Source organism: Sinocyclocheilus anshuiensis, unplaced genomic scaffold (assembly GCF_001515605.1).
Source record: "Sinocyclocheilus anshuiensis isolate Anshui unplaced genomic scaffold, SAMN03320099.WGS_v1.1 scaffold1832, whole genome shotgun sequence".
Lineage (NCBI taxonomy): Eukaryota > Metazoa > Chordata > Actinopteri > Cypriniformes > Cyprinidae > Sinocyclocheilus > Sinocyclocheilus anshuiensis.
Window position 1 is genome coordinate 702,986 of NW_015555884.1, and position 23,013 is coordinate 725,998.

A 23,013-nucleotide genomic window follows, 5' to 3' on the forward strand; every position below is an offset into this window, starting at 1 on the left:
CACTGACGAGCTGCGCTAAACCACGTTCATATTCGCGCGATTTTTTGCGCAACTCATCAGTGAACAACGGCTCTGTGTGGTTAATGCTGCCCAATGTGAAAGCACGCAGGTGATGGAGATTTACCGCTGATTACAGAACCGGCTTTCTGACAAGATGCGCATTAAATATCGCGTGCGATTTATCGTGCAGCCCTAGTGCAAATGCATATTTTTATTGCAAAAACTATGTGGAAATAAAAGCCGCCATGTTTTATTTTGTCTGTCTCTCTATATATTTACAATTGACTAAGTGTAATATTTTATTAGATACTTTTCTGGTTATTCATCAGTCTAGTTACCTTCATAACCATCATTAACTGCTTTGAGGTTCTATAAATATTCACAATGACATCATCATCCTGTTCAGATGTGAAGCTAAGGTTGTGACGGTGAGGAAATTTTCCCACCGGTTAATCGATAATACCGGTATCAACGTGGGGGCAGGGGCATTCCCTCTTTTCCTCGCTTTCCTTCGCTTTTAAATAGCTTGTAAAAGTGGCGTGCGCGTTTTACTTTCACTTTCAAATAGCGGCAATTCGGCGTAAAGCAATTGTCCGTTTTTAGTTCGTTTGAATTTCCCCTCTTTTCCGCGCTTTTAAATAGCTTAAAAGCGCCGTGCGCATTTTACGTTCACTTTCGAATTATCGGCAGTTCGGCATCAATTGCTTGAATGCAACAACAAAATACAACGTAGGGCTGCACGATTAATCGAATGCGATTGTCATGCACATTTTGATAGTAATGCCGGTTCTGTAATCAGCAGTAAAACGGTATCACCGTCAGCACAGTCTATCGCGGCAAGCCTAAATGTGAGCTTTATCATGTATATTTTGGTAGGTTTGTCTGACTCTGTAGGCGATGATCTTAAATGGTCAGCCCTGTTAATATGGTTTTGTTCAGTAAACAACTGATAATCGAAAACTTTATAGCAATATTGACATCTTTTTTGTAGCATCATGACCTTGAGCACAAAACTACTAAAGAACGTTGAAGTTGTCAAACTTGTTACATTTAGAAAGGCATAGCTACTATATAATATCAACATATATTTATTTAGCCTACTAAATGGTGAGATTTTAGTGCGAGATTTTTCAAAATGTTAGAAGTTAATGTGAACCAGTCGTGGTTGTAGATAATGTGGTAACTGTTTTAGTTGATTGATTAAATTGGACTGACATATTTGATATAGATTGGTGTCTATGCTGGTCAGTGTTATGTACAGCATTGCCTGGAAATACTAGGGAATTTGAGATTTCCACAAAATTAAAGTCATGGAAATGTGTGGTTTTAGAGTTTCCTTTGGTTTTAAAATATTTCATTAGCTTCATGAGTGTTCTGTATAAAACAATTATTCAAATTCTCTAATCAGAAATCTCAAACAACTAAAAAAGTCATGTGAATTCATTGGTCAAAAGGCGTGGGAACTCTATGTCTTTGCTTTCATGCTGTTGCACTTGCTTCTCTCATGTATTATTGGCATGGAAATGTGCTGTGGTTACTTTGTTGTGTTCTCTGAGCAGAAACGTGTAACTGAAAATGGAAAAAAAAAGAAAATGAATGATCAAGGTCAAAGTTTTGTGGACTTTGAAGGCTTGAAGACATACTCTGACACTTGCCTCATATAAAAATAGATACAGGCCATCGTCTGTGTATTAGCTTCTGTGAAGTTTACAGTTTCGGTTAACAACTTCTGTAAACTCGATTTGTACGGCCTTTACAAGTTTACAGGGTCAAGCTTTACCAACATGCTGTCTGTTTTAATATTGTGTATAGGACGTTGTACCAGTTGACCAGTGTTTGACTTGTGTTAAACGTATAAAAAATTATATAATTTTTAATATTTTAAAGCGTTGTTAAAATAACGGATAATGTATTAGTGAACTGTACTTTACCTGAGGGCTTTTTCATAATACTAAATAATTAATCAGTTATTTCAGGTTCACTAGGGTGGTTAACAGCAGAGTTGTTCCAGTTGTGTTGTTTCACACAACCGAATAGATTAGTTGTTTCAGTTCAGTTCTTTCTTTGTCTTTGAGCATGAACAGTGTTCTGTGAAGTGCGGGACAAGAATAAGGGAGTTATGTTTTCTACAGTTCAGTCTTTTACCACCTGTAAGGCCTAATTTACATCCAGAATCCTTGTCAATACAGAAATGGCATTACTTTGTTGTAGTGTTCTTTAGTATATTCAGAATGTTGTTAACAAGATGAATCTCAAACAAGACGTTCACCTACCCTGCAGCCCTTTATGCAGAAAAATGTCACAAAACTATTATGAATGATAACAACCTCTTTATAAATATGCAGTGTTCTCTTAAAACATGTGCTGCCTGTTTTTAAAGGTTCAGCAACATTTTTGAAGAATATGCAAATTTATTCATTTGAATTTTCCTTCTTTTTTTTTTTACTGCCATTTTCCTTTTATGTTGACAGTTTATATAAAATTCTAAAGTTTGGAGTCTACAAGATTGTTTTAATGTTTTTGAGAGAAGCCTCTTGTGTTCACCAAACTGCTTTTCTGTTTATTGAGGCAATTTCAATCTTATGTATTGCAGCACTTTGAGTGTGATGGAGTTTTATAAATAAAATGTATTATAAATATTACAATTATTTATTTTATCAAAAATACAGCAAATGCAGTAATATTGTAAAATACTATTACATTTGAAAATAACTTTCTATTGTAATATATTTTATTTCTTTGGTGCAAAGCTGAATTTTCAGCATCATTACTCCAGTCTTTAGTGTCATATTATCCTTCAGAAATCATTTGCTGTACATGGAACATTTCTTCTTATTATTATCAGTGTTGAAAACAGTTGTGTTGCTTCATTGATAGTAATATAAGCATTAATATTAATATAAAATTAATATTTTAAAGGATTATTTAAAGAAATGTAAGTTTATAAGAACAGTGTTTATTTGAAATGGATATGTCTTTACTGTCACTTTTGATCAATTTATCGTGTCCTTGCTGAATAAAAACATTAAAAGTATTGAAAAAAAAAACTATTTTACTGACCTCAGAACTCTTTTGAACTGTGGTTTATGTATATGTAATGTGTACTATGTTACAGCATGTAGTGATGTGAACTGTTATACTTTATCCAGTATGAAGGCAACAAACAAATCTAATGTGCACTTACAACAAGTTATACTTAAATTCAAATGTGTTAAAGCTTGCTTCTGTTTTTCACTTTCAGGGAGCTGAATTCAAAGGCTTTGAAGTTCAAGATGAAAATAGCAGCACCCTGGTTCGCGCTGGACGAAATGCATGTAAACGTAAGTGTGGCTTCAGATGCAAATTGTCCTGAGAATCTTTAAAAGTCTGTTGTTTCATTGTGTTTGTATGGCTTTTTATCTTAAATTCATTCCATACAATTTAAAAAAAATACCACAATCGTGTACAACAGGGCATCACTTCAAGGACTAATAAACAGTTTTAGCATAGCTAGTTAAAAAGATACTTAGGCTATTATTTAAAAGATACTTATTATTTCAGTCTCTGCTTGATGTTTGAATCACTTGATTATATTTAACCACAGTGGAATGAATATAATTGAATTGTAATTGAAGTTGTTCTGTTTCAGGTGTTCGTGTTTCAGCAAAGTCGTCAAAGAGAATACGTCAAAGGCGGTCTCTTCCAGTGTCCCCTTTAGTAGAAAGCACAGGTTCCCAAGATTCTCAAAATGATTCAGGTTCTGTTCAGCAAATTCACAGTCAAGAGTCCCTAAAGGACACATCAGTAGATGATGATGGTGGTGGTGATGGAGGATTGGGGAAGCGCACCAGGAGAAAAAGAGGGTCAACAAAACAGGAGACCCAGTCAACTCCAAGAATCACAATCAAGTTGGTGACTAAAAAGAAAGTGGTTACAGTCCCATCAGTGCAACGTAAATCTGGTAAAAAACAGAAGGAAATTAAATCTGAAGTTACCGAGAGTCAGTGTGCCCAAATCTCAAGTGCTCATGTGAAATTAAAGACAAATGTACCAGCCAGTGAATGCAGTGCTGGTGAGGCAAAGGAGGAGGTTTGTACTAGAAGGCGAGGAAGATCTGCTGACAAGAAATCAGAATCCACTCCGCAAACAAATCCTGAAAAAGAGACCAATGACCAAAAACTGAAGCTGAGGAAATCAGCTCGAAGGTCTCAAAATCCACTGCCCAGTGAAAGTATAGAGCCAAAATCTGATGAAAAGTCAGCACAAGAAGGTTTAGAGGTGAATAAGCTTGTGATTAGGAGACAAAGTAGAAGGTCCTCAAATGTTCCACAGGAATCTGGTGACCAGAGTTTAGCAGAGTCGCTGTTGGAGGTCTCCACGATTGATGAATCCAGGCCACCTTCAAAGAAGAAAAAAGATAAAAAGAAAAAGAAGAAGAAAAATCGCAAAGAATCCGAAAGGAAAAAGGAGCCTCATTCACCATCAGCAAAAGATCTTGGCCCTTCATCTGATGATCCTCAAAAGCTCGCTTTCGACAATGATTTTGTCGGAATTCCAGGTCTGAGACTAACCAGGATACGAAACCCCAAAACCAGGTCTCGCAAGAAATGCTGCAAGTTTGTGTGGACTCTCACACTGGTGAAAAGGAAAAGCAAAAACTCTCAAATTCAAGAGAATCTAAGTAAAACCCAAGAAAGCAAAAGCAATGATTCCCAAGTCCAAGATGACCTCAGCAAAACACAAGAAATCAAAAGCCAAGATTCTCAAGTCCATGAGAGTCCAAGCCCCAGCACAGAGGCAGAACTTCCTGCTAAATGTGATGAGGAAGTAGATGTTTCTACAGAATCACAATCCACATCCGCTCCTTCCAACATTTCGGAAACCGGTTCTTCACAGGAGTCACAAAACGTAGAGAACACTGCCAGTGCCGTAATTCCCGAAAGCCCAGAGAACCCCGTGGCCATTGAGAAGGTTGAGGAGACCCCAGAAAAGGAAAACGAGGAGGTTCTTGAAAGGTCAGAAATTGCAACAGAAGCACATCCAGAAGAGGCCATTCAGACAGACCCAGAAGATCCGATCAGTAGGGATACTGTTCCACCACTTCAAATCAAAGTGGTCTCCTCACCAGGTAAAAATAACAGTCTAAAGCAGTCCTTTTTAATTCAGCAAGTCACAACGTCACCTGAAATAAAAGAACCTGGAAAAGACCATCAGCATTCAGAGAAGAGTGAAAATGTGTTGGAAATGACTACCACTCCTGCCCCTAAAGTAAGGAAAAGCCTACGTCAAAACACTGCTCGGAAGAAGCGTGCAAAACATAAACACTGGACAATTTACAGGCGAAAGTGTAAATTAAATGCATCTCAAGAAAACCCCGCTTCTGAAAGTGCAACTGAAACCGAATCTCAGATGGAGCAATCAACAGTATCACCAACAGCAGTGCCAGCACCTGTAGAATCCAAACCAAAAAGGCATTCTAGTAAAGTTACGCATAAAAAAGTTAAAAGGTCCTTTCCACCAACTACAGAACCATTACCTGAAGCAGCCGAAACGCAGGTCATTGAACAAACTGTTGAATCACCTCCAACCAAACCATTTCTTGAGACAGAACCCCAACCGGAGATAAAACTTGAGACACCATCAATCGAAGCTGAAGAGGTTCTAGTATTAGAGCCTTCCATAAAGGATCAGCCACAGGTACCTCGTCCTTCATGCCGACGAATAAAACGGGTCAAACGAAGACGAAAGTCTCTGATTGGACGGCGGAATAAAAATTCAAAATCGCTAAAGAAGGAGTTGGTTGAGGTTAGTGAAGATCGTCCACCGATGGCGGACTCTGAAGTAGAGGAGCCTAAACTAGTTGGTATATTCTCAACAAAGTACAAGAGGAAACGAATTTCGAGTCTTCAGTCATTAGAGGGTAGACGGAAAAAGGCCAAGCTCTTATCAAAGCAACCGAAGAACACCAACAGAGATCAACTTTCCGATCAGGCAGAAAAAGATTCTATGAAAACGGATGGAGATCAAGACATCCAACACAACAAAACAAAATTCATGAAAACCATCAGACATTTCATAATGCCAGTCGTGACTGCCCGATCCTCTCGGGTTATCAAAACCCCAAAGAGGTTCATGGATGATCTTGGTATGTCAGACCTTCCTCGCAAGAACTCCGAAAAAAAGAAGCTTGGTCTACAACCAAAATCAAAGAAACGTGATTCTAGTGAAAAAGGTGAACCTGGGTCCCTTCAGTCTCAGGATGAAGACACTGTTTTGAGTGAAGCTGATCTTGATTTGTCTTCCACTTGGAAATCAAAACCTAAATCACCCGACGACGCTGAGATCTTCAGTGAGGAGAAGCAGCCTGGGAAAAGACGATCGCTACTCCGAGATCCCGGTTTTAAATGGGGAGTGCTGGAGCCTGCCAGTAACGACGTGTATACCTTCGATGAAGATCTTGACAAGGAGTTGGAGACCTTGCTATCTGCCAAAGATTTTGCAGTGGACTCGTTTCTTGATTCTGTCCAAAAGAAGAAGAAATCCACAAAATTCAAAGCGCAATCATCAAAATATAGGTTATACAAAAAGCTTAAACTCAAACAAAGTCTCGCAAGGCGTAAAAAGACTCCAAAGGACAAAATGGATAAAGTTGTGTCATCCCCTGCCAAGACGGAGAAGAAGAAGTTGGAAGAAGGGGCCAGTCTAATAAAGTCTCTCAGAGACATGAAGAAGGAAAAAGCAAAACTCAAGATTGAGGATCTCAACACCCCTGGGGTTGTTCGCAAAGTCTCCATCTGTGTACGAGCTCTGAGTGCCAAGTTGCTGGCGCAACACCAGGCAAAAGACATCCAAGAGGATGACCTGCCAGATGAGTTCTCCATTCATACAGACATCTCACTTCCCAATAAATGCAAAGGTAGGTTAAGATTTTATCTAAACATTTAATTACAAATGAACACTAACTGCCCTAAACTCAAAGTTGATTTTCATAATCCATGTTCCTAAAAAGAAAAGGGAAAAAAAAGATCTTCTGAATTGTTTTTCTAAAATTGTCCTGTTAGTAAACACAGTTAATCTAATGCTGGTTAAATGTTTTCTTCAACCGTATTTTATTGCAAAGGTTTATTCAAGGTTTGTCAAGTACTTCTTACCTCATTGACAGTCGGTTCGTCTTACAGTCCAGCGATGCTTCTTTTCTTTCTCAGACTTTGATGAGATGCATCTCAAAGAATCCAAAGCACCGGTTTCTGAGGACACTCAGAAAACTGCCGTTGACATTGAGGACAAAACCGCCACCCAGCGCCCTCGCCTTACAGGAGCCAACAAGCGCATGTTCAACCTGCTCAAGAAAGCCAGGGTTCAGCTCATCAAAATAGACCAGCAGAAACAGCTGAAATCATCTGGGGTGAGTCCATGAAACTGAATGTGTGCCTTTCTATTCAAACTTAACTGTTTTTCCAAATACTATAGATCCATTGGATAAAGTGGACATAGGTGTCCTTTGTATAATTAGCCTACTTTTATTGAGTAAGAATGCATTCAATTGATCAAAAGTGACACTAAAAATGCTGTTCATCATAGAATCCAGAAAAAATGTATCAGGGTTTCCATAGATATGTTAAACATCACAACTGTTAGAAATGTTTCCTGAGCAGCATGATTCTGAAGGATCATGTGACACTGAAGACTGGAGTAATGTTGCTGAAACCTCAGCTTTGCCATCACAGAAATAATTACATTTCAAAATATATTAAAGTAGAAAACATGTCATTCAAATTGCAGTAATATTTTACATCTTTTTTTTTTTTACTGTACTCTTAATCAAATAAATGCAGTCTTGGTGAGCACTTCTTACAGACACTTCTTACAGATCATAGTCACCTTTATATAAATAAACTTGCCAACTTTTGAATGGTAGCTTTCGCGTCAAGAAATTCTTACCTGGTCATTAGATGCTTGTTGTACATATTTATAATTGGAAGTGCTATTAATATTATTTGAATCTGTTTTCACTTTTTGTTTTTGGTAGCTCTTGCCAGAGGGTAGAATCACTGCAACAAAGAGACAGAGACGAAAACCGAAAGAGCGGCTTGAAAATGACTGTCCCAACAAGACTGAAGCTTCTCCAGAGCCGGTAGTGTTTTTTTTTTTGTAATGTAAAGCAAGAACACAGAATTGGACCGTAATCTTAAATGATCCTAATAGGACCAAATAAGAATCTTTTAGCAATGCTGTACATGTTCTTTTAATATTTGACTAGGTCATATTAGGTGACTTCAGTATGATAACAGAAGAGAATTTGTTCGGTGCTGTTGTTTTAATCCTTCACTTTACAATTCCCTCCATAAGGAACCTGCCAGAGGAGGGCCTCGCATTAAGCACGTATGCAGAGCTGCAGCTGTGGTTTTGGGTCAGCCTCGTGCCATGGTCCCTGACGACATCCCTCGACTCAGTGCACTACCCCTGCACGAGAGATCAGATATATCCCCTTCACCTGCAGAAAAAGGTACCAGCACTTACTCCTCAAACTGCAAAGACTAGCAATAAACCTAAGAAAGGATCTGATAATAGACCTGATAAAGTGTTGATAGTGTCTTATATCTTTTGTTAATTTTGCCTGTGTTTTGACGTTTTCTGTCACTTTTGCAGGAGTCGAGTCTCACTCTGACCCGGAAAGCCCTGTGTTACAAGAACACAGGACACCCAAGTTTCGCCGCGGTAGAGCTCATTTGCTTGGAAACCGGTCCCGGCGGTGTGGGGAGTGTAAAGGTTGTCTGCATGAGGAGGACTGTGGCAGGTGCATAAACTGCTTAGACAAACCCAAGTTTGGTGGCCCAAACACAAAACGGCAGTGCTGCGTGTAAGTATGCTAGTTTATTTGTATGCTGGTATTTTACTGCTATGACTGCTTAATACTCGGTTTATAGTTCAGTCCTGTAGTTACTGGGAGTAACCACCTTTTTCTCACTTCACATTTTACATTAAAGTGGTAATCTTAATGAATTATTTATAAAATTTTACTGTTCATAAGGAAAAATGAGCTACTTTGCTCAACAACCAGTGTTATTTATAAACTACTAATAACTATTAACTATTTATAAACTATTAATATTTTGAAATAGCTTATTTGTTTTAATTTTAGTTAGCTTTTTTGTGCTTTTGAAATTTAGTGTTTTTTGTTTTTTAATATTTCTTTTTAAATTTAAACTTATTTCAGTTTTAGTAATTTTTGTATTTAAAGGGGTCATATGATGCGATTTCAATTTTTCCTTTCTCTTTGGAGCGTTACAAGCTCTTGGTGCATAAAGAAGATCTGTAAAGTTGCAAAGACTAAAGTCTCAAATCCAAAGAGATATTCTTTATAAACGTTAAGAGTCAGCCACACCTACCTAAAACGGCTTGTTCTAACACGCCCCAACATACCTACGTCGCTCTGTGGGAAGATTTGCATAACGCCGCCCAAATGTTCACGCAAAGAAAGAAGGCGTAACTTTTATTCTCACTGTAGTATTGTTGCTGTCGCCATGTCCTGAAGACGCTGTGTGCTTCGTTGTGAAAGCGAAACGACTTTGTTTGGTTCCAAAAGAGGACGATATCCGCTTCGTCATGCCTAGAGCTGATCTGTGCTGGTCGCTGAGGGAATACATCAACTTTCACCGTGGACGAAGCGGACACTGGATGTAACAGATGCCTCGTTTGTAATGGGTTTTAATGTTTTTGTCTCGTCGCTCCGGCCGGGACACGGCATCAACAGTATGGTGAGGTTCATAACATTTCCGTCTCACGCTTGAGGTATTCGGCCAATCACAACGCACTTCGCTTTTTCAGACTGATGAGCTTTGTAAAAATCGACACGTTTCAGAAAGGCGGGGCATAGAGGAGAAACAATAATGTACAGTATGTGGAAAATAATGTGGTTTTTTTTACTTTAAACCACATAAACACATTTCATTACACCAAATACACCAAATAATGTTCTTTTTAGCAGCATCATATGACCCCTTTAAACATATTTATTTATACATATTTAAGGTATTTAGTTACCAAAGCAACATTTCTAGTAGTTTGTTACCCATTTATGTCAATAAAATACATGTTTCTTCATTTTTTTATATATATCTGTCCCTGAAAAGTTAAATTCAATGTTGTGCAACAGTTTTCTTGCTTTTGTCTGATTCAAGGCCCTCATATTTTTCAAACAGATCAGTGCGGTCCTGTTAAATTTAAATAGCTTTTTTTCTTTCTTCTTTTTTAAAAGATACAAGAGATGTGATCAGGTTGAGGAAAGGAAGGCCTTGAGGCTAAGTGGCAAGCTTCAAAAAGGTAAGACCATGTTTTAGAGTGAATGCTGCACAGTTTATTCTCTGTGCATCTGCCATAAACTTTTTCTCTGTTTTCAGGGCACATGAAAAAGCGTCGCTCGTCAATTAGTGCGGGTTACTCGAGTAATGAAGAAGGTGAGGGCGGCGATGGAATCGGGGGAACGTTTCCAGCCTCTCTGTGTGACAGCCCATCTGTGCGGAAACAGCCTCGCCGACACGTTAAACCACGTTCCTACTGCGACCTGTTGGATTACGACTCTGACTTTGACTGGATAGGAGGATCAAATTCCACCTCCCCAGCCCGCAGAAGAACTCCTGGCCTTCGCAACTCAGGTTAGGCCATAGTATGAAGCTTATTTCCACCAGAGAATAAAAAATTGCAAATCTGTGTTTATATGTCACAATTCAGACTTTTTTTCTCACAATTCTGAGAAAAAAAGTCTTTATTATAAGATATAAATTCGCAATTCTAAAGTTGTGAGAAAAAAGTCAGAATTATAAAATAATTTTGATTTATTCTTTGGTGGAAACAAGCTTGTAACAAATCGGACTTTTTCATCACGCAATTCTAATCTTTTTCTCAGAATTACGAGTTTATATCTCAGACATTTTCTCGTGATTTTGAACTTATATTTCAGAATTCTCATTTTTTTTCTTTGAATAACGAGATATAAGTTAGTTATGAGTTATAAACTTGCAAGTGCAAGGAAAATGTCAGAATGTTTCAGCTCTTTTTTCATCTTGCACTTCTAAACTTTTATAGTTTATATCTCATAATTATGAGTTTACATTTTGCAATCAGAATTGCAAGGAGAAAAGTCAGAATTGTGAGATTAAAAAGTTAAAATTACTTTTTGTAATATAATTTTTTTTAATTTTATGGTGGAAACAAGCTACTAGGGCTGTAAAAAAAAATCGAATTTCGAATATTCGTCGAATTTAAAATAAAAATCTAAATTTTAGGTGTGCGTTAAGGAGGCAGCCTTATCAGTGACGAAGTAAGTGTCCTTGCATTTTAATGCTTTTGTTAGCCTATTCAGTTGAAGCCACTAGATGCGGCGCTGCTGCATTTTTAATTACAAATATTGCGGGAAAAGAGAACATCAATGCGGAGAAGATCTTGTTTACATCAAAACTGAAACCAAGCCGTTCACACAGAACGCATATTTCGAGCATTTTCTAGAGGGACATCTATCACTGTTGCACTCGCGTCTCGCACAAAGGAGCCGCATGTTTAGAAAGCCATGTAAAATTAATGCAAGTTCAACTTTGAAAAAACATATCTCGAGACTTTATGGTGGGGTTTTTTCCCCATCCCACTGCATCTCGTGTTTTTAAATGAAAAATGTACTCTGTGTGATTGACTTTCGGCCCTTTGTATTAAACTATGCATACATACATGATGCTGTTTTGTTTATAGTTGTTTAAGCAACTTAATTAATTATAATTGGTTTCTAAACATTATTTTAAACATTATGCACTTTTTTTCCACAGATAGTCATGTTATCTTATGCTTTGGATAAACGTGTATTAGTAATATTTTGCTCGATGCGCCCTCTTGTGGCCTCATGAGAGAATCCAAAAGTTTTTCTTCACCCTAACTGAAATTATGCATTTTAAATTTGAATATAATTCGAATTTAGTTTTTCAGCCATTTTGACAGCCCTACAAGCTACCATACCACAGTGATTGGAAACGTAGAACTTGTTTTATTCAAAACTGGTTCAGTTTTTTTTTTGTACAAGTACAGAAAATTGGTTCAAGTACAATTGAAATCAGAATCTTGTTTGTTTCACAAGTAATTTACATGAATCATTCCTTTCAAAGTCACAATTCTGTTTGTATTAAATGCGCCACAGATTTTCTGTCTTTTGACGACTTCGTCGGCGATGCCTTTGACGAGGGAGTGCGGCATCGCAGGCCTAGCTTCCACAAAGTTCCACCCATCAAACGGAAAGTTGAGAAGGTATTATGATTGTTGATATCTGTTGACCCTCTCAAAACTGTCCTCATTTAGCCAAAATGTCATCGAAGCAGCGAAAGCAACTCCCATCGTTCCTTTGTTTGCAGAGCCCTCAGGAACAGACACCGCCCAGCGTCCTTGCAGCCCTCGCCAATGGTTTTGCAGAGAGAGAACAGGAGCCTGCAGAACCCACATATAAGATCCGTGTTGATTTTAAGGTAAATGTCTATATTTTTTTTAGTGCTGTCAAAACGATTAATCATGATTAGTCGCATCCAAAACAAACGTTTTTGTTTACATAATATATGTGTGTGTATTGTGTATATTTATTATGTATATATAAATAAACACACATGCATGTATATATTTAAGAAAAACATGTTACGTTTATATGTTAAATATATTTATATAAATATAAATATATACACGTAAATATTTTCAAAATATATGCTGTATGTGTGTCTCTTTATATATATATATACACAATAAATATACACAGTATACACACATATGTTATGTAAACAAAAACTTTTATTTTGGATGCGATTAATCGTGATTAATCGTTTGACAGCACTAATTCTTTTACAAAACTGAGCATGAAAGTCAAGTGGCTCTCCAAAGATGTTTTCATGTTGAGGGACTGGCTGATATTTCATTTGAAATCTACACTGATGTTCAGCACTGCAGTGGTTTGCCACATGATGGCAGCACCTGATTCTGTTATGGAAAGACCAGGTTTACCCAGCAAAATAGTCTTGATACATTAAGATATTTTTAATGTTTTTGAAAGAAGTCTCTTATTCTTAACAAGGTTGCATTTATTTGATCAATAATAGAGTAAAATATTGTGAAATAATATAATTTATCACTGTTTTCTATTTTAATATTTCAAATGCAATTTATTCCTGTGATGCAAAGCTGAATTTTCAGCAACCATTACTCCAGTCTTCAGTGTCACATGATTCTAATATGCTAATTTGCTGCTTGACAAATATTTTTTTATTATTATTATCAATGTTGAAAATAGTTGTGGAAATTGTGCTAACTTTTTTTGATGAATAGAAAAGCACAAAAATCTAAATCTTTTGTAACATTATAAATGTCTTTACTGTCACTTTTGATCAATTTAATGCATCCTTTAAAAATTAAAAATCATAACAGGTTTGCATTCCAGGATTAAATTAGATTTTGAATCCAGTTTGTTCTGTGTGCTCAGACTTTTGGACCCAATGCGTATTTCTCTTAAAATGTTTGCAGACGAAGCTCATTGATGTCAATGTTTAGATTTGTATTTGTGTTGTGCATTAAATCTTACATAGTTTTCACATCTTCTATTTTAATTCAAACAGAGTTATTTGTGGTCCTTTATCTTGAGGTGAAACTAGCATGCAGCTAAAATGTTCCTTACTCCTCTCTGTATCCCTCTACAGGAGGACTGTAGTGTCCAGAGCGTGTGGGCGACAGGAGGTTTGAGCATCCTCTCTTCTGTACCCCTCATGCCCCAGTATGTTTGCCTGCTGTGTGCCAGTAAAGGCCAACATGAGGTACGTCCTGACTGCTCTTCATTACAGCATTGCCTTAAAAACATCTGAAAATAAAAGTAAATGAAAATAAATTGTAGGTTTTCGGAAATGGTTACAATAATGGGGAAGTTTCACTGGTATTGCTTGTCAAATAGAAACCTGGATTATTTTGTTCATCATGACCATATGCTTTGCAGATGCTGTATTGTCAAGTCTGCTGTGAGCCTTTCCATCGCTTCTGCTTGGACCCTTCAGAGCGCCCTCTGGAGGAGAACAAGGAGAACTGGTGCTGTCGTCGCTGCAAGTTCTGCCGAGTTTGTGGACGCAAGAATAAAGAATCCAAGGTAGTTTGCGACGCTTCAAAATGTGATTTTGACACCTAACCCTAATCCAAATGTTTTAACCTAATAAGAAGAAGAACATGGGATTGTCTGAAGTTCTTCAGGAGTGTAGAGCAGAATCATGAACATTTTGTGACATAAACTACCATTCAAACTATATAACGCTATTACAGTTCTCTTGAAAATATTTTAAAATGTAATTTATTACTGTGATGCCAAAGCTGAATTTTCAGAAGCAGTTGAAAACAGTTGTGCTGCCTAATGTTTTTGTGGAAATTGTGGTACTTTTCTGTTTGTCAAATAGAAAGTTCGAAAGAACAGCATTTATTTGAAATAGAAATATTTTGTAACATAATAGATGTCTTTAACTTTCTGTCAATTTTGGTCAGTTTAATGTGTCTTTGCTGAATAAAAGTATTTATTTCTTTTGGGAAAAGATCTTACTGACTTTACACTTTTGAACGGTAGTGTGTATATTTTTTCTTGTCATCACTGTAGGTTTAAGGGAAATATTTGTTATTATTTAAAGAAAATGTTCATTTTTTTGTGCTTTATCTCTGTGCAGCCGCTGTTGGAGTGTGAAAGGTGTCAAAATTGTTATCATCCTGCCTGTCTGGGTCCCAGCTATCCCAAACCCAACAAACGTAAAAAGCCTTGGGTAAGTTGACCACAGTGATACTTTCCTCACCGTGCAAGACCTACAAAGAAGTTTCAGTATGCTTTGCTGTCTCAGCTGCCATGATATGTTAATAAATGTCAAAGCAAAAAATAAATAAATAAAGTGCGAAAAAGGGGAACATCTGTTAGGATCAGGCAAAAACAAGACATTAAAGCTGCAAAATAGCAAATTCGTGTTTGTATTGTAACTTCAGTTAAGCCACAAATTAACTCATTTTTTTTCAGGTCTGTATGACATGCCTCCGGTGCAAGAGTTGTGGTGTGACCCCAGGAAAGAGCTGGGACACCGAGTGGAATCATGACAAGGGGCTGTGTCCTGACTGCACTAGGCTGTTTGATCAAGGTGAGACTTAGAGGGTCTGACTATCTGACAGGCATATAATAAATCATGTTAATAAAAATGCATTTCCAGGTGTTCCAGCATTCTTCATCAATGTTAGATAAAGAGGATGTTACATAAGAGTACCCATCCAGTCAGATTAGCTCAAGCTCAAGGACCATCAATGAAAGCCCAACTAATACTGTACTTTTCAGAAATATATATATTTTTTTTTTTTTGGGGGTTGATGTTTCTTTTTTTTTCTTTTTGGCATAAGAAAATGACTTTAGTTGGCATTTGCCTAGGCTCTGCAGCTGTTTCAACAGTGATGATGTTTTTCATTTCGTGCATAACTAATATTTTTCTGTTGTTCATATGCTAGTGCAAAATGTTAAAATGTTATAATTTTCTGTAATGTGTGTGTTTGTGTAGCAGATGCATACATATAATGATGTAACATAATTTTGTCACACATAATGCTTTAAAAAGGAATGACATGTTCCAGAGTGTGAGTTGTAAGTGGGTTTAGGTTGAAATAGCAAATGAAATGCTTTAGATACTCTCAGTTGCCACGATCACATGAAACTTTACAACTTTTAATTACAGCGGTCATTTTACTGACCTTTCAGTTAATACCCTTTCTATGAAAACACCATTTCAGCCAAACATGCCTTCACAGTCAGTTAACAACTTTGTGTGTATGTGTTTGTAGGTAACTACTGCACCATGTGCTTCAAGTGTTATGAAGATAATGACTATGATAGCCAGATGATGCAGTGCTCCTCGTGTAGCCACTGGGTCCATGCTAAATGTGAAGGTCTGACAGGTGAGTGACAGAATGTAATGGCCAGATGGATTTTATATATTTATTTAGGTCTTTTTATCTTATTTTATCCATTAAATACAATACTAGATTTTAACATGCCATTTACATTTATCATGCTCTCTTTTTGGCTTTCATTTCAATGACACTTTGAAACAAATTCCCAAAAAAGTAAGCTGCAGATTTTTTTTGTGCCTGTAATATGAAAGCATTACTTTGTATCCACAGAGAAAACATAAATTAAAAAATTACTTTTTCCTTCCACCGTTTTAGTATTTATTAAACTACTGTGTTTACAGGCGTGACATTTTTGCAAGCCTCTTATTTCCCAATACATACAAGACATATACACTGGAACTTTCTCACCAATTGCACATTTTTCATGCTATACGTAATGGATATTCAGACAGTTGCGTGATTGTCCTAACCCAGAATGTCATCCCCATGTTGTTTGTTTAATTGAGCATTCTCCTTATGAGAAAACATGACTCTTTGTCAATATAATGCAGAAGTAAATCGAGAAATAATGTGAATTTTTTGCTAACAGAATTTACAGGCTGAATCAGCAGTATGAAATCTACCGCTCGCGTCTGCAGCTGACTGCTTCAATTTGTGTGTTTTCTCCCAGATGACTTATATGAAATCTTGTCGAGTCTGCCTGAGAGCGTGGTGTACTCCTGTCAGCCGTGCTTACAAGAGCTGCCCGATAGAGAGGACGTTAATGGAGCAGGTTGGAGGGAACTGCTTGACCAGGAGCTGAAGACTGGCTTAGATAGGGTGCTGTCTTGCCTGCTGAGCTCCACCTTCACTAAACACCTGGTCACCTGCAAGAAGGTGGGCATCTGATCTCTCTTAAACCTAGTTTGCTGTACTTTTGAAGCTGCAGCAGCCCATTGCTTGTTCAGAAAGCAGTTAAAGGGATAGTTCACCCAAACATTTAAATTCTGTCATTAATTACTCACCCTCATGTCGTTCCAAACCTGTAAGACCTTTGTTCATCTTCGAAACACAAATTAAGGTATTTTTGATGCATTCCGAGAGCTCTCTGACCCTCTCATAGACCGCAAGGATCCTTACACGATCAAGACTCAGAAACGTAGCAACGTAGCAAGGATCCATGTGACATCAGTGGTTCAACCATAATGTTATAAAGCTACGAGAATACTTTTCGTGCACAAAGAAAATAAAAATAACTCCACGTCACCCTATAGTGCCTTTTTGGAGAGTATCACATACGTAAACAACGTATGCTGTTCTGTGTCAGCAGCACCATACGCGGATACGCTGTTTACGTTGTTTACGTTTTGAACCAAACGTAAGCAGCGTATCTGCGTACATACGTTGTTTACATATGTGATACTCTCCAAAATGGTGCCATAGGGTGACGTGGAGGAGACGAATTGTTGAATAAAGTCGTTATTTTTGTTTTCTTTGCGCACAAAAAGTATTCTCGTACCTTTATAACATTACGGTTGAACCACTGATGTCACATGGATTATTTTAACGATCTCCTTGCTACGTTTCTGAGCCTTGATCGTGTAAGGATCCTTGTTGTTTATGGGAGGGACAGAGAGCTCTCGGAATGCATCAAAAATATCTTAATTTGTGTTCCGAAGATGAACGAAGGTCTTGCAGGTTATTTTTGGGTGAACTATCCCTTTAAGATGCTGTAGTTTCACATAAACATTTTCAAGATCATCATCATCAGTCATCAAGAGTCTGGGCTGTGAACTTCACATGCTTTAGAAAATCCAGCATTTGCAATAAAATCACAGATTAACCTCTGTAATTGTCGAAAATAGCTTACGTCACCATGAGAAACAATTACCGTCTGACTTTTCACTTTAAACCCTCTCTTAAACCTAGTATGCTGTAGTTTTAAAGCTGCAGCAGTCTGTTGCTGTTGATTGTTCAAAAAGCAGTTATAATAATTTAGTTTTACATGAGAGTAGGTTAGTAATGATTAGATAAGGAATGGTAAGAATAATCTTAGAGAACATGCTGGTTATGAGTAAGTTCCAGCTAAATTAATACTTTGGAACTGAGGATAACTCCTAATCTGCTGCTTATTAATAGACAGTAAGGTAGTTGTTAAGTTTAGGTGTGGAGTAGGATTAAGGGACTTAAAATATGGTCATGTAGAATAGAGCATTAAAATGTGCTTTATAATTACTAATAAACAGCAAATATGCTAGTAATATGCATGCTAATAAGCAATTTGTTATTTGTGAGAATTGATTTTTAAAAATAGTTACTGAAAAAAAATGTATATAGGATTATGGGAATTATGACATTTCTTTAGCCATATTCGGACAGTAATTGTTTCTCATGTGGTAAAACTCAAGGATTCGGATGGCGATTGTTTAAAAACAGAAATAGATGCACTAGTTGAAATGGGTTTTCTGTCTCTCAAAATGTTGGATGTCATTAAAAATCAACAACCAAAAAACAACCTCTTATTTACATTAGGTAAACATAAAGCTGCCTGGTGTGAATTTTTATGCATATAATTATTTATAATACATATTTTAAAATTGTATTGCATACCTGTGGCTGCCATAATAATGACTAATTTCTAGGGATGCATGATATTGGATTTTTGCCGATCATTTTCAAATCATTTTGGCCGATACCGATATATAATTATTTTAAATTTTGGTTAGTTTTTAACAAGAACTTATTTGTTAGAATTAAATAAACAATAATAAAGTTCTTTTATAATGACAGTACATTGAAGATTTGAAAATAACTATTTAAATAATAATCACTGCATTTTTTTTTCAGAAAGATGCAGTGGTAACCTTAACATTTTATTTTATGATTTAACATCGGCAAGACATATTGGCACAATTTTCCATATCGGGCCAATGCCGATATTTCAATTTAAAGTCATTATCGGCCGATTCCGATATTGGTCCGATAATATCGTGCATCCCTACTCATTTCAAATGTTTATGTGCTTCTCTTTCTTCTTTGTTTTTAACATTTCCCACTCACTGTGGTGAAGCAGTTATGAAATATAGTTCTTGGAAATACTTTTTCTGCATTTCAGTAATAAATCTGCATGCAAGTTACAGCAAAGTGCAGCAGTTCCCATACAGTGTTTGGCAGTGGTCAAAAAGATTTAAACTGTGAACTTTCTTCTTGTAAACTCAGATATGTGGCATTGGACGGCAATTACAAAGGGGAAGTCGTGGCCTAATGGTTAGAGAGTCGGACTTGGGGATTGTAGGTGGAGGGAGTGAATGTACTCTCTTCCACCTTCAATACCACGACTGAGGTGCCCTTGAGCAAGGCACCGAACCCCCAACTGCTCCCCGGGCGCCGCAGCATAAATGGCTGCCCACTGCTCCGGGTGTGTGTGTGTGTAATGCAGAGCACTAATTCAGAGTATGGCTAACCATACTTGGCCACATGTCACATCACTTTAAATGACCACACAATCAAGATAATTTGGCTGTTTGTTTTTTATTATGTGGGTGGTGGGAAGAAAACCACTGACATTCTGGATTCGAACAGCAATGAAATCACAGATTGTCCCCTATAAATGTTGAAAATATTTCACGTCCCCATGAAAAACAATTACCATCCAAATAAAGCTTTTGACTTCTCTTAAACCTATGCTGTACTTTTAAAGCTGCAGCAGTCCGTTGCTGATGATTGTTCAAAAATCAGTTAGAATGATGTAGTTCACATAAACATTTTCAAAATACATTTTTAGAAAGTTCATTGTGACTAACATGAGCCTTTCCAGATTAAGGGTTTCCGTAATCCTAAAAAAGTCATTGGAATTCATTAGTCAAAATGTGCTGGATCTCTGCGGTTTGTGCTCTTGTACTTTATCTTACCAGTCCTGCCCTACAAAGCCCAATCAAGAGGAAATGTTTGTAAATTGTTGTTTTCTTTTTCAAACATTGCTTAACCAATGAGAATAGTTGTTTAAACATTTGTGTTTAAAATGGGCATTTGCGGGAAATGAACAGGATACATATGAAAAGGAACATTGCTTGGTTACATTTTTCTGAGATTTGTCATCTTTTGTAGTGCACTACAATGGGTTCCCCCAACACTTTGGTTGAAGATTTGCCTGTCTGCGACTTCCGTGCTATTGGAAAGAAGTTAGATGAAGGCCTGTACACATCCTTGGTCAGTGTCTGTACTCTTGTCTCTATACAGACTATGCTTGTCTAAGATCTGAGGTCAACATAAGGGAAAAGTCTTTAAGCACTCTTAACTGCTTTCTGAGACACAAAAACAGTTTGAAGAAGTCCAGTTATACTCGAGCGGGACTGTACAGTTAAAAATGACCTTACTAATTGGTCCACATTCCATGGTTTAAATTGGCTGTGCAGTTTCACAATGCTTTTAGAGTGTTTGGCATCCCATAAAGCTCATAAACTTGGGCTTTATGCGAAACTATGAGTAATTACTGCTAGATGTTATTTGTTATGCATTTTCGAGACGCCATTTCTGAAAGAAGCAACTAAAAATAAATGCATATTCTCTTGCACACTAATCACTAGCATCTCTGTTGGCACTTATCTTAGCTAGCCAATCTCAAACGTAATCCTGGAATTACTGCAATCAAACTGTTGTTTTGGCTACAGAATGTACAGAATAACAAAACTAGAAATGTTGATTTCATTTGTGGCTTTGTCAAGCAGAAATCCTTTCACGAGGATGTGGTGAAAGTAATTCGCCATCACTTGGAAGATGAGGAAATTCTACCGGAGGACCAAAGACCCACTGCCCTCGCCCGCTCATATTACCTGAAGGTCAGATTGTTGTGTAATTTTTTATTTTTAGTTAATTACCAAAGTTGTATGTTTACCTATCCAGTCAGAGTAGCTTAGGTCATTCTGTGAAAACTATACAAATGATGCACTGCTTCAAAATACAAGTCTGGATTTTTAAAAAATAATTAAATAATTGAATATTTAAAAAATAATTATTTAATAATAATCATTATTAGTTATTTGTAATACTATCATTATATTAATTAAGTTAACTTTTATTTTGACAGGTTACTATGAAGACCTTTAAGTTTCTCTGTTTATATGATATGACGATAGTTTTTTCTCAAAAGAAATGGTAGAAATTCTCATGAAGTGACTCTCAGAGCAGTTCTAGAGATCATGTTCATGTGTTCATGTACTCGTATTTTGAGGCGGCAAAGGCTGAAAACACTGAGCATCACGCGCTGTTCAGTATGTGTTTAATTACCAAAGTTGTATGTTTACTTATCCAGTCAGAGTAGCTTAGGTCATTCTGTGAAAACTATACAAATGATGCACTGCTTCAAAATACAAGTCTGGATTTTTTTTAGTCAGGATATGACTTCCAACTTCAGTTGCTATTTGACTTAGTTTTATCATCTTGAAAGCAAAAGCATTTTTACATTTTTGGCAGTACAATTACATAATGAGACAAAACAGTATGCAAGTAGTATGTTAGCATGCTTTTCCAAATATAGTCTCGTAGGGGGCCTATGAAATCCGATTAATTTTTTTCTGGATTCCGTTTTAAATTTTTCTAGACTGTTTTAATGGTTAAATTACATTTTTATTAATCAAAAAGCATGTCTAATTAATTGAAATTATGAAATTTGACACCAATTTATTAAACGTTTAACAAAGCCGTTTGCACCACTTAATCTTATGTTTTGGTGCGTCGATCTATTAAATTACTTTGCACATGAGACCATTATCCACACTCACAAAAATAATCTTCTTTTTAAAGTTTATTTTACATTCATCGCCAATGTTAAACGTTTAACAAAAGTTACAATTTTAAGGCCCTATGAAATGTTTTTTTCCCCCTCTAGAGATCATGTTCATGTGTTCATGTACTCGTATTTTGAGTATATATTACTATTTATTAACATTTTTTTTTGCGGCTTAATATTCATAGACACTAGATCATATCACGTTTTGATTTAAGTGTTCTGACCTACTTTTGATTTATTCATCCAAAATTTGCCAAATTCCGTGACATTCCGCATTATACTGTAAATTCTGTTTTTATGACTGGATTCTGATATTCCGTCTGCGTTTTCAGGCATCTCGGAAATCATAGAGCCATAATAGTTCTAGGAATGCTCTTAGGATACGTGTTTTTGTAGCTAAAATTTGTTTTCAATCTTTTTTTTAGCTCTTAGAGGAAATTTATGGTTGGTTTAACAGTCAGGACCCTAAAATATGGGATCCACGCTCTATACACCTGCCAGCGTAAGCACCATTAAATTCTTTCCAGTTGACGTTAACATTCACATATGAGCAGAAACATTGTTGAATCTTTTGGTAATGACACATGCCTCCATTCCTGCAGTGGAATGCTTTCACATGCTGTGATGCCGCCGAATTATGAACATGTTTATGCGCAATGGCGTGAGAGAGATGGCTGTAGTAAGGCTTTGGACGGCGCCCCACAGATGACTGGAAGACACATGGATGTTAAAATGGGAGAAGAAGAGGATCTGTCCACACCTTTAGCCCATAACCCTAAAGGACACTTTATGGACATGAGGGTGTTACGAATGAATCTGAAAGGTAAATAAACACGCAAGTATAGAATGACATTAGTAACCATTGTTTGTGATCATATGGAAAGCAGTGCAAATCATCCTAACTTGGCATTTTGATTCTGTCTCCCAGGGAAGAAGGGTCGACCAGCTAAATCTGACTTAGACACAGGTTGGCCAAAAGACGACGAGAGACAGTGCGCTCTGTGCCAAAAATACGGTGATGCTAAGGCCAGTGTAAGTACTTTTAATACTGTTAATTCACCAGTGTATTGTACCTTTATTATAGCTTTTTACTACAAGGCCTTAACATGGATTTTAGGAATGGTGCCATGGTAATACCATGTTTTTAAGATATATACTATGGGAATATTACCTTATTTTTTGCAGTACCATGTAAACACTATGGTATATATATGTATGAGTGTAGTAATCATTATAACTATCAATATTATGGAATTACCATCTGATAGTAGGGCCTTTCGCACCGCAGGAACCTTTTCATAGTACCAGAACTAATTGTGGAACTACCCACTTTTTGGCGT

At 36.9% G+C, this 23,013-nt stretch overlaps 1 protein-coding gene across 1 annotated transcript in view; it reads left to right on the top strand.

Moving 5' to 3' along the window:
• The window catches only part of LOC107675870 (histone-lysine N-methyltransferase 2B-like), a 38,047-nt gene that overhangs the window by 1,230 nt on the left and 13,804 nt on the right, over positions 1-23,013 (top strand). The window contains exons 2-22 of the mRNA XM_016470368.1: positions 3,242-3,320; positions 3,629-6,895; positions 7,185-7,384; positions 8,009-8,113; positions 8,329-8,485; positions 8,629-8,839; positions 10,238-10,302; positions 10,380-10,634; positions 12,161-12,267; positions 12,372-12,482; positions 13,695-13,808; positions 13,985-14,131; positions 14,694-14,786; positions 15,032-15,149; positions 15,838-15,951; positions 16,577-16,782; positions 19,993-20,094; positions 20,613-20,723; positions 22,099-22,175; positions 22,276-22,496; positions 22,602-22,705. Of these exons, the coding sequence (XP_016325854.1) occupies positions 3,242-3,320; positions 3,629-6,895; positions 7,185-7,384; positions 8,009-8,113; positions 8,329-8,485; positions 8,629-8,839; positions 10,238-10,302; positions 10,380-10,634; positions 12,161-12,267; positions 12,372-12,482; positions 13,695-13,808; positions 13,985-14,131; positions 14,694-14,786; positions 15,032-15,149; positions 15,838-15,951; positions 16,577-16,782; positions 19,993-20,094; positions 20,613-20,723; positions 22,099-22,175; positions 22,276-22,496; positions 22,602-22,705 (5,964 nt within the window). The remainder of the gene's footprint in view (positions 1-3,241; positions 3,321-3,628; positions 6,896-7,184; positions 7,385-8,008; positions 8,114-8,328; positions 8,486-8,628; positions 8,840-10,237; positions 10,303-10,379; positions 10,635-12,160; positions 12,268-12,371; positions 12,483-13,694; positions 13,809-13,984; positions 14,132-14,693; positions 14,787-15,031; positions 15,150-15,837; positions 15,952-16,576; positions 16,783-19,992; positions 20,095-20,612; positions 20,724-22,098; positions 22,176-22,275; positions 22,497-22,601; positions 22,706-23,013) is intronic.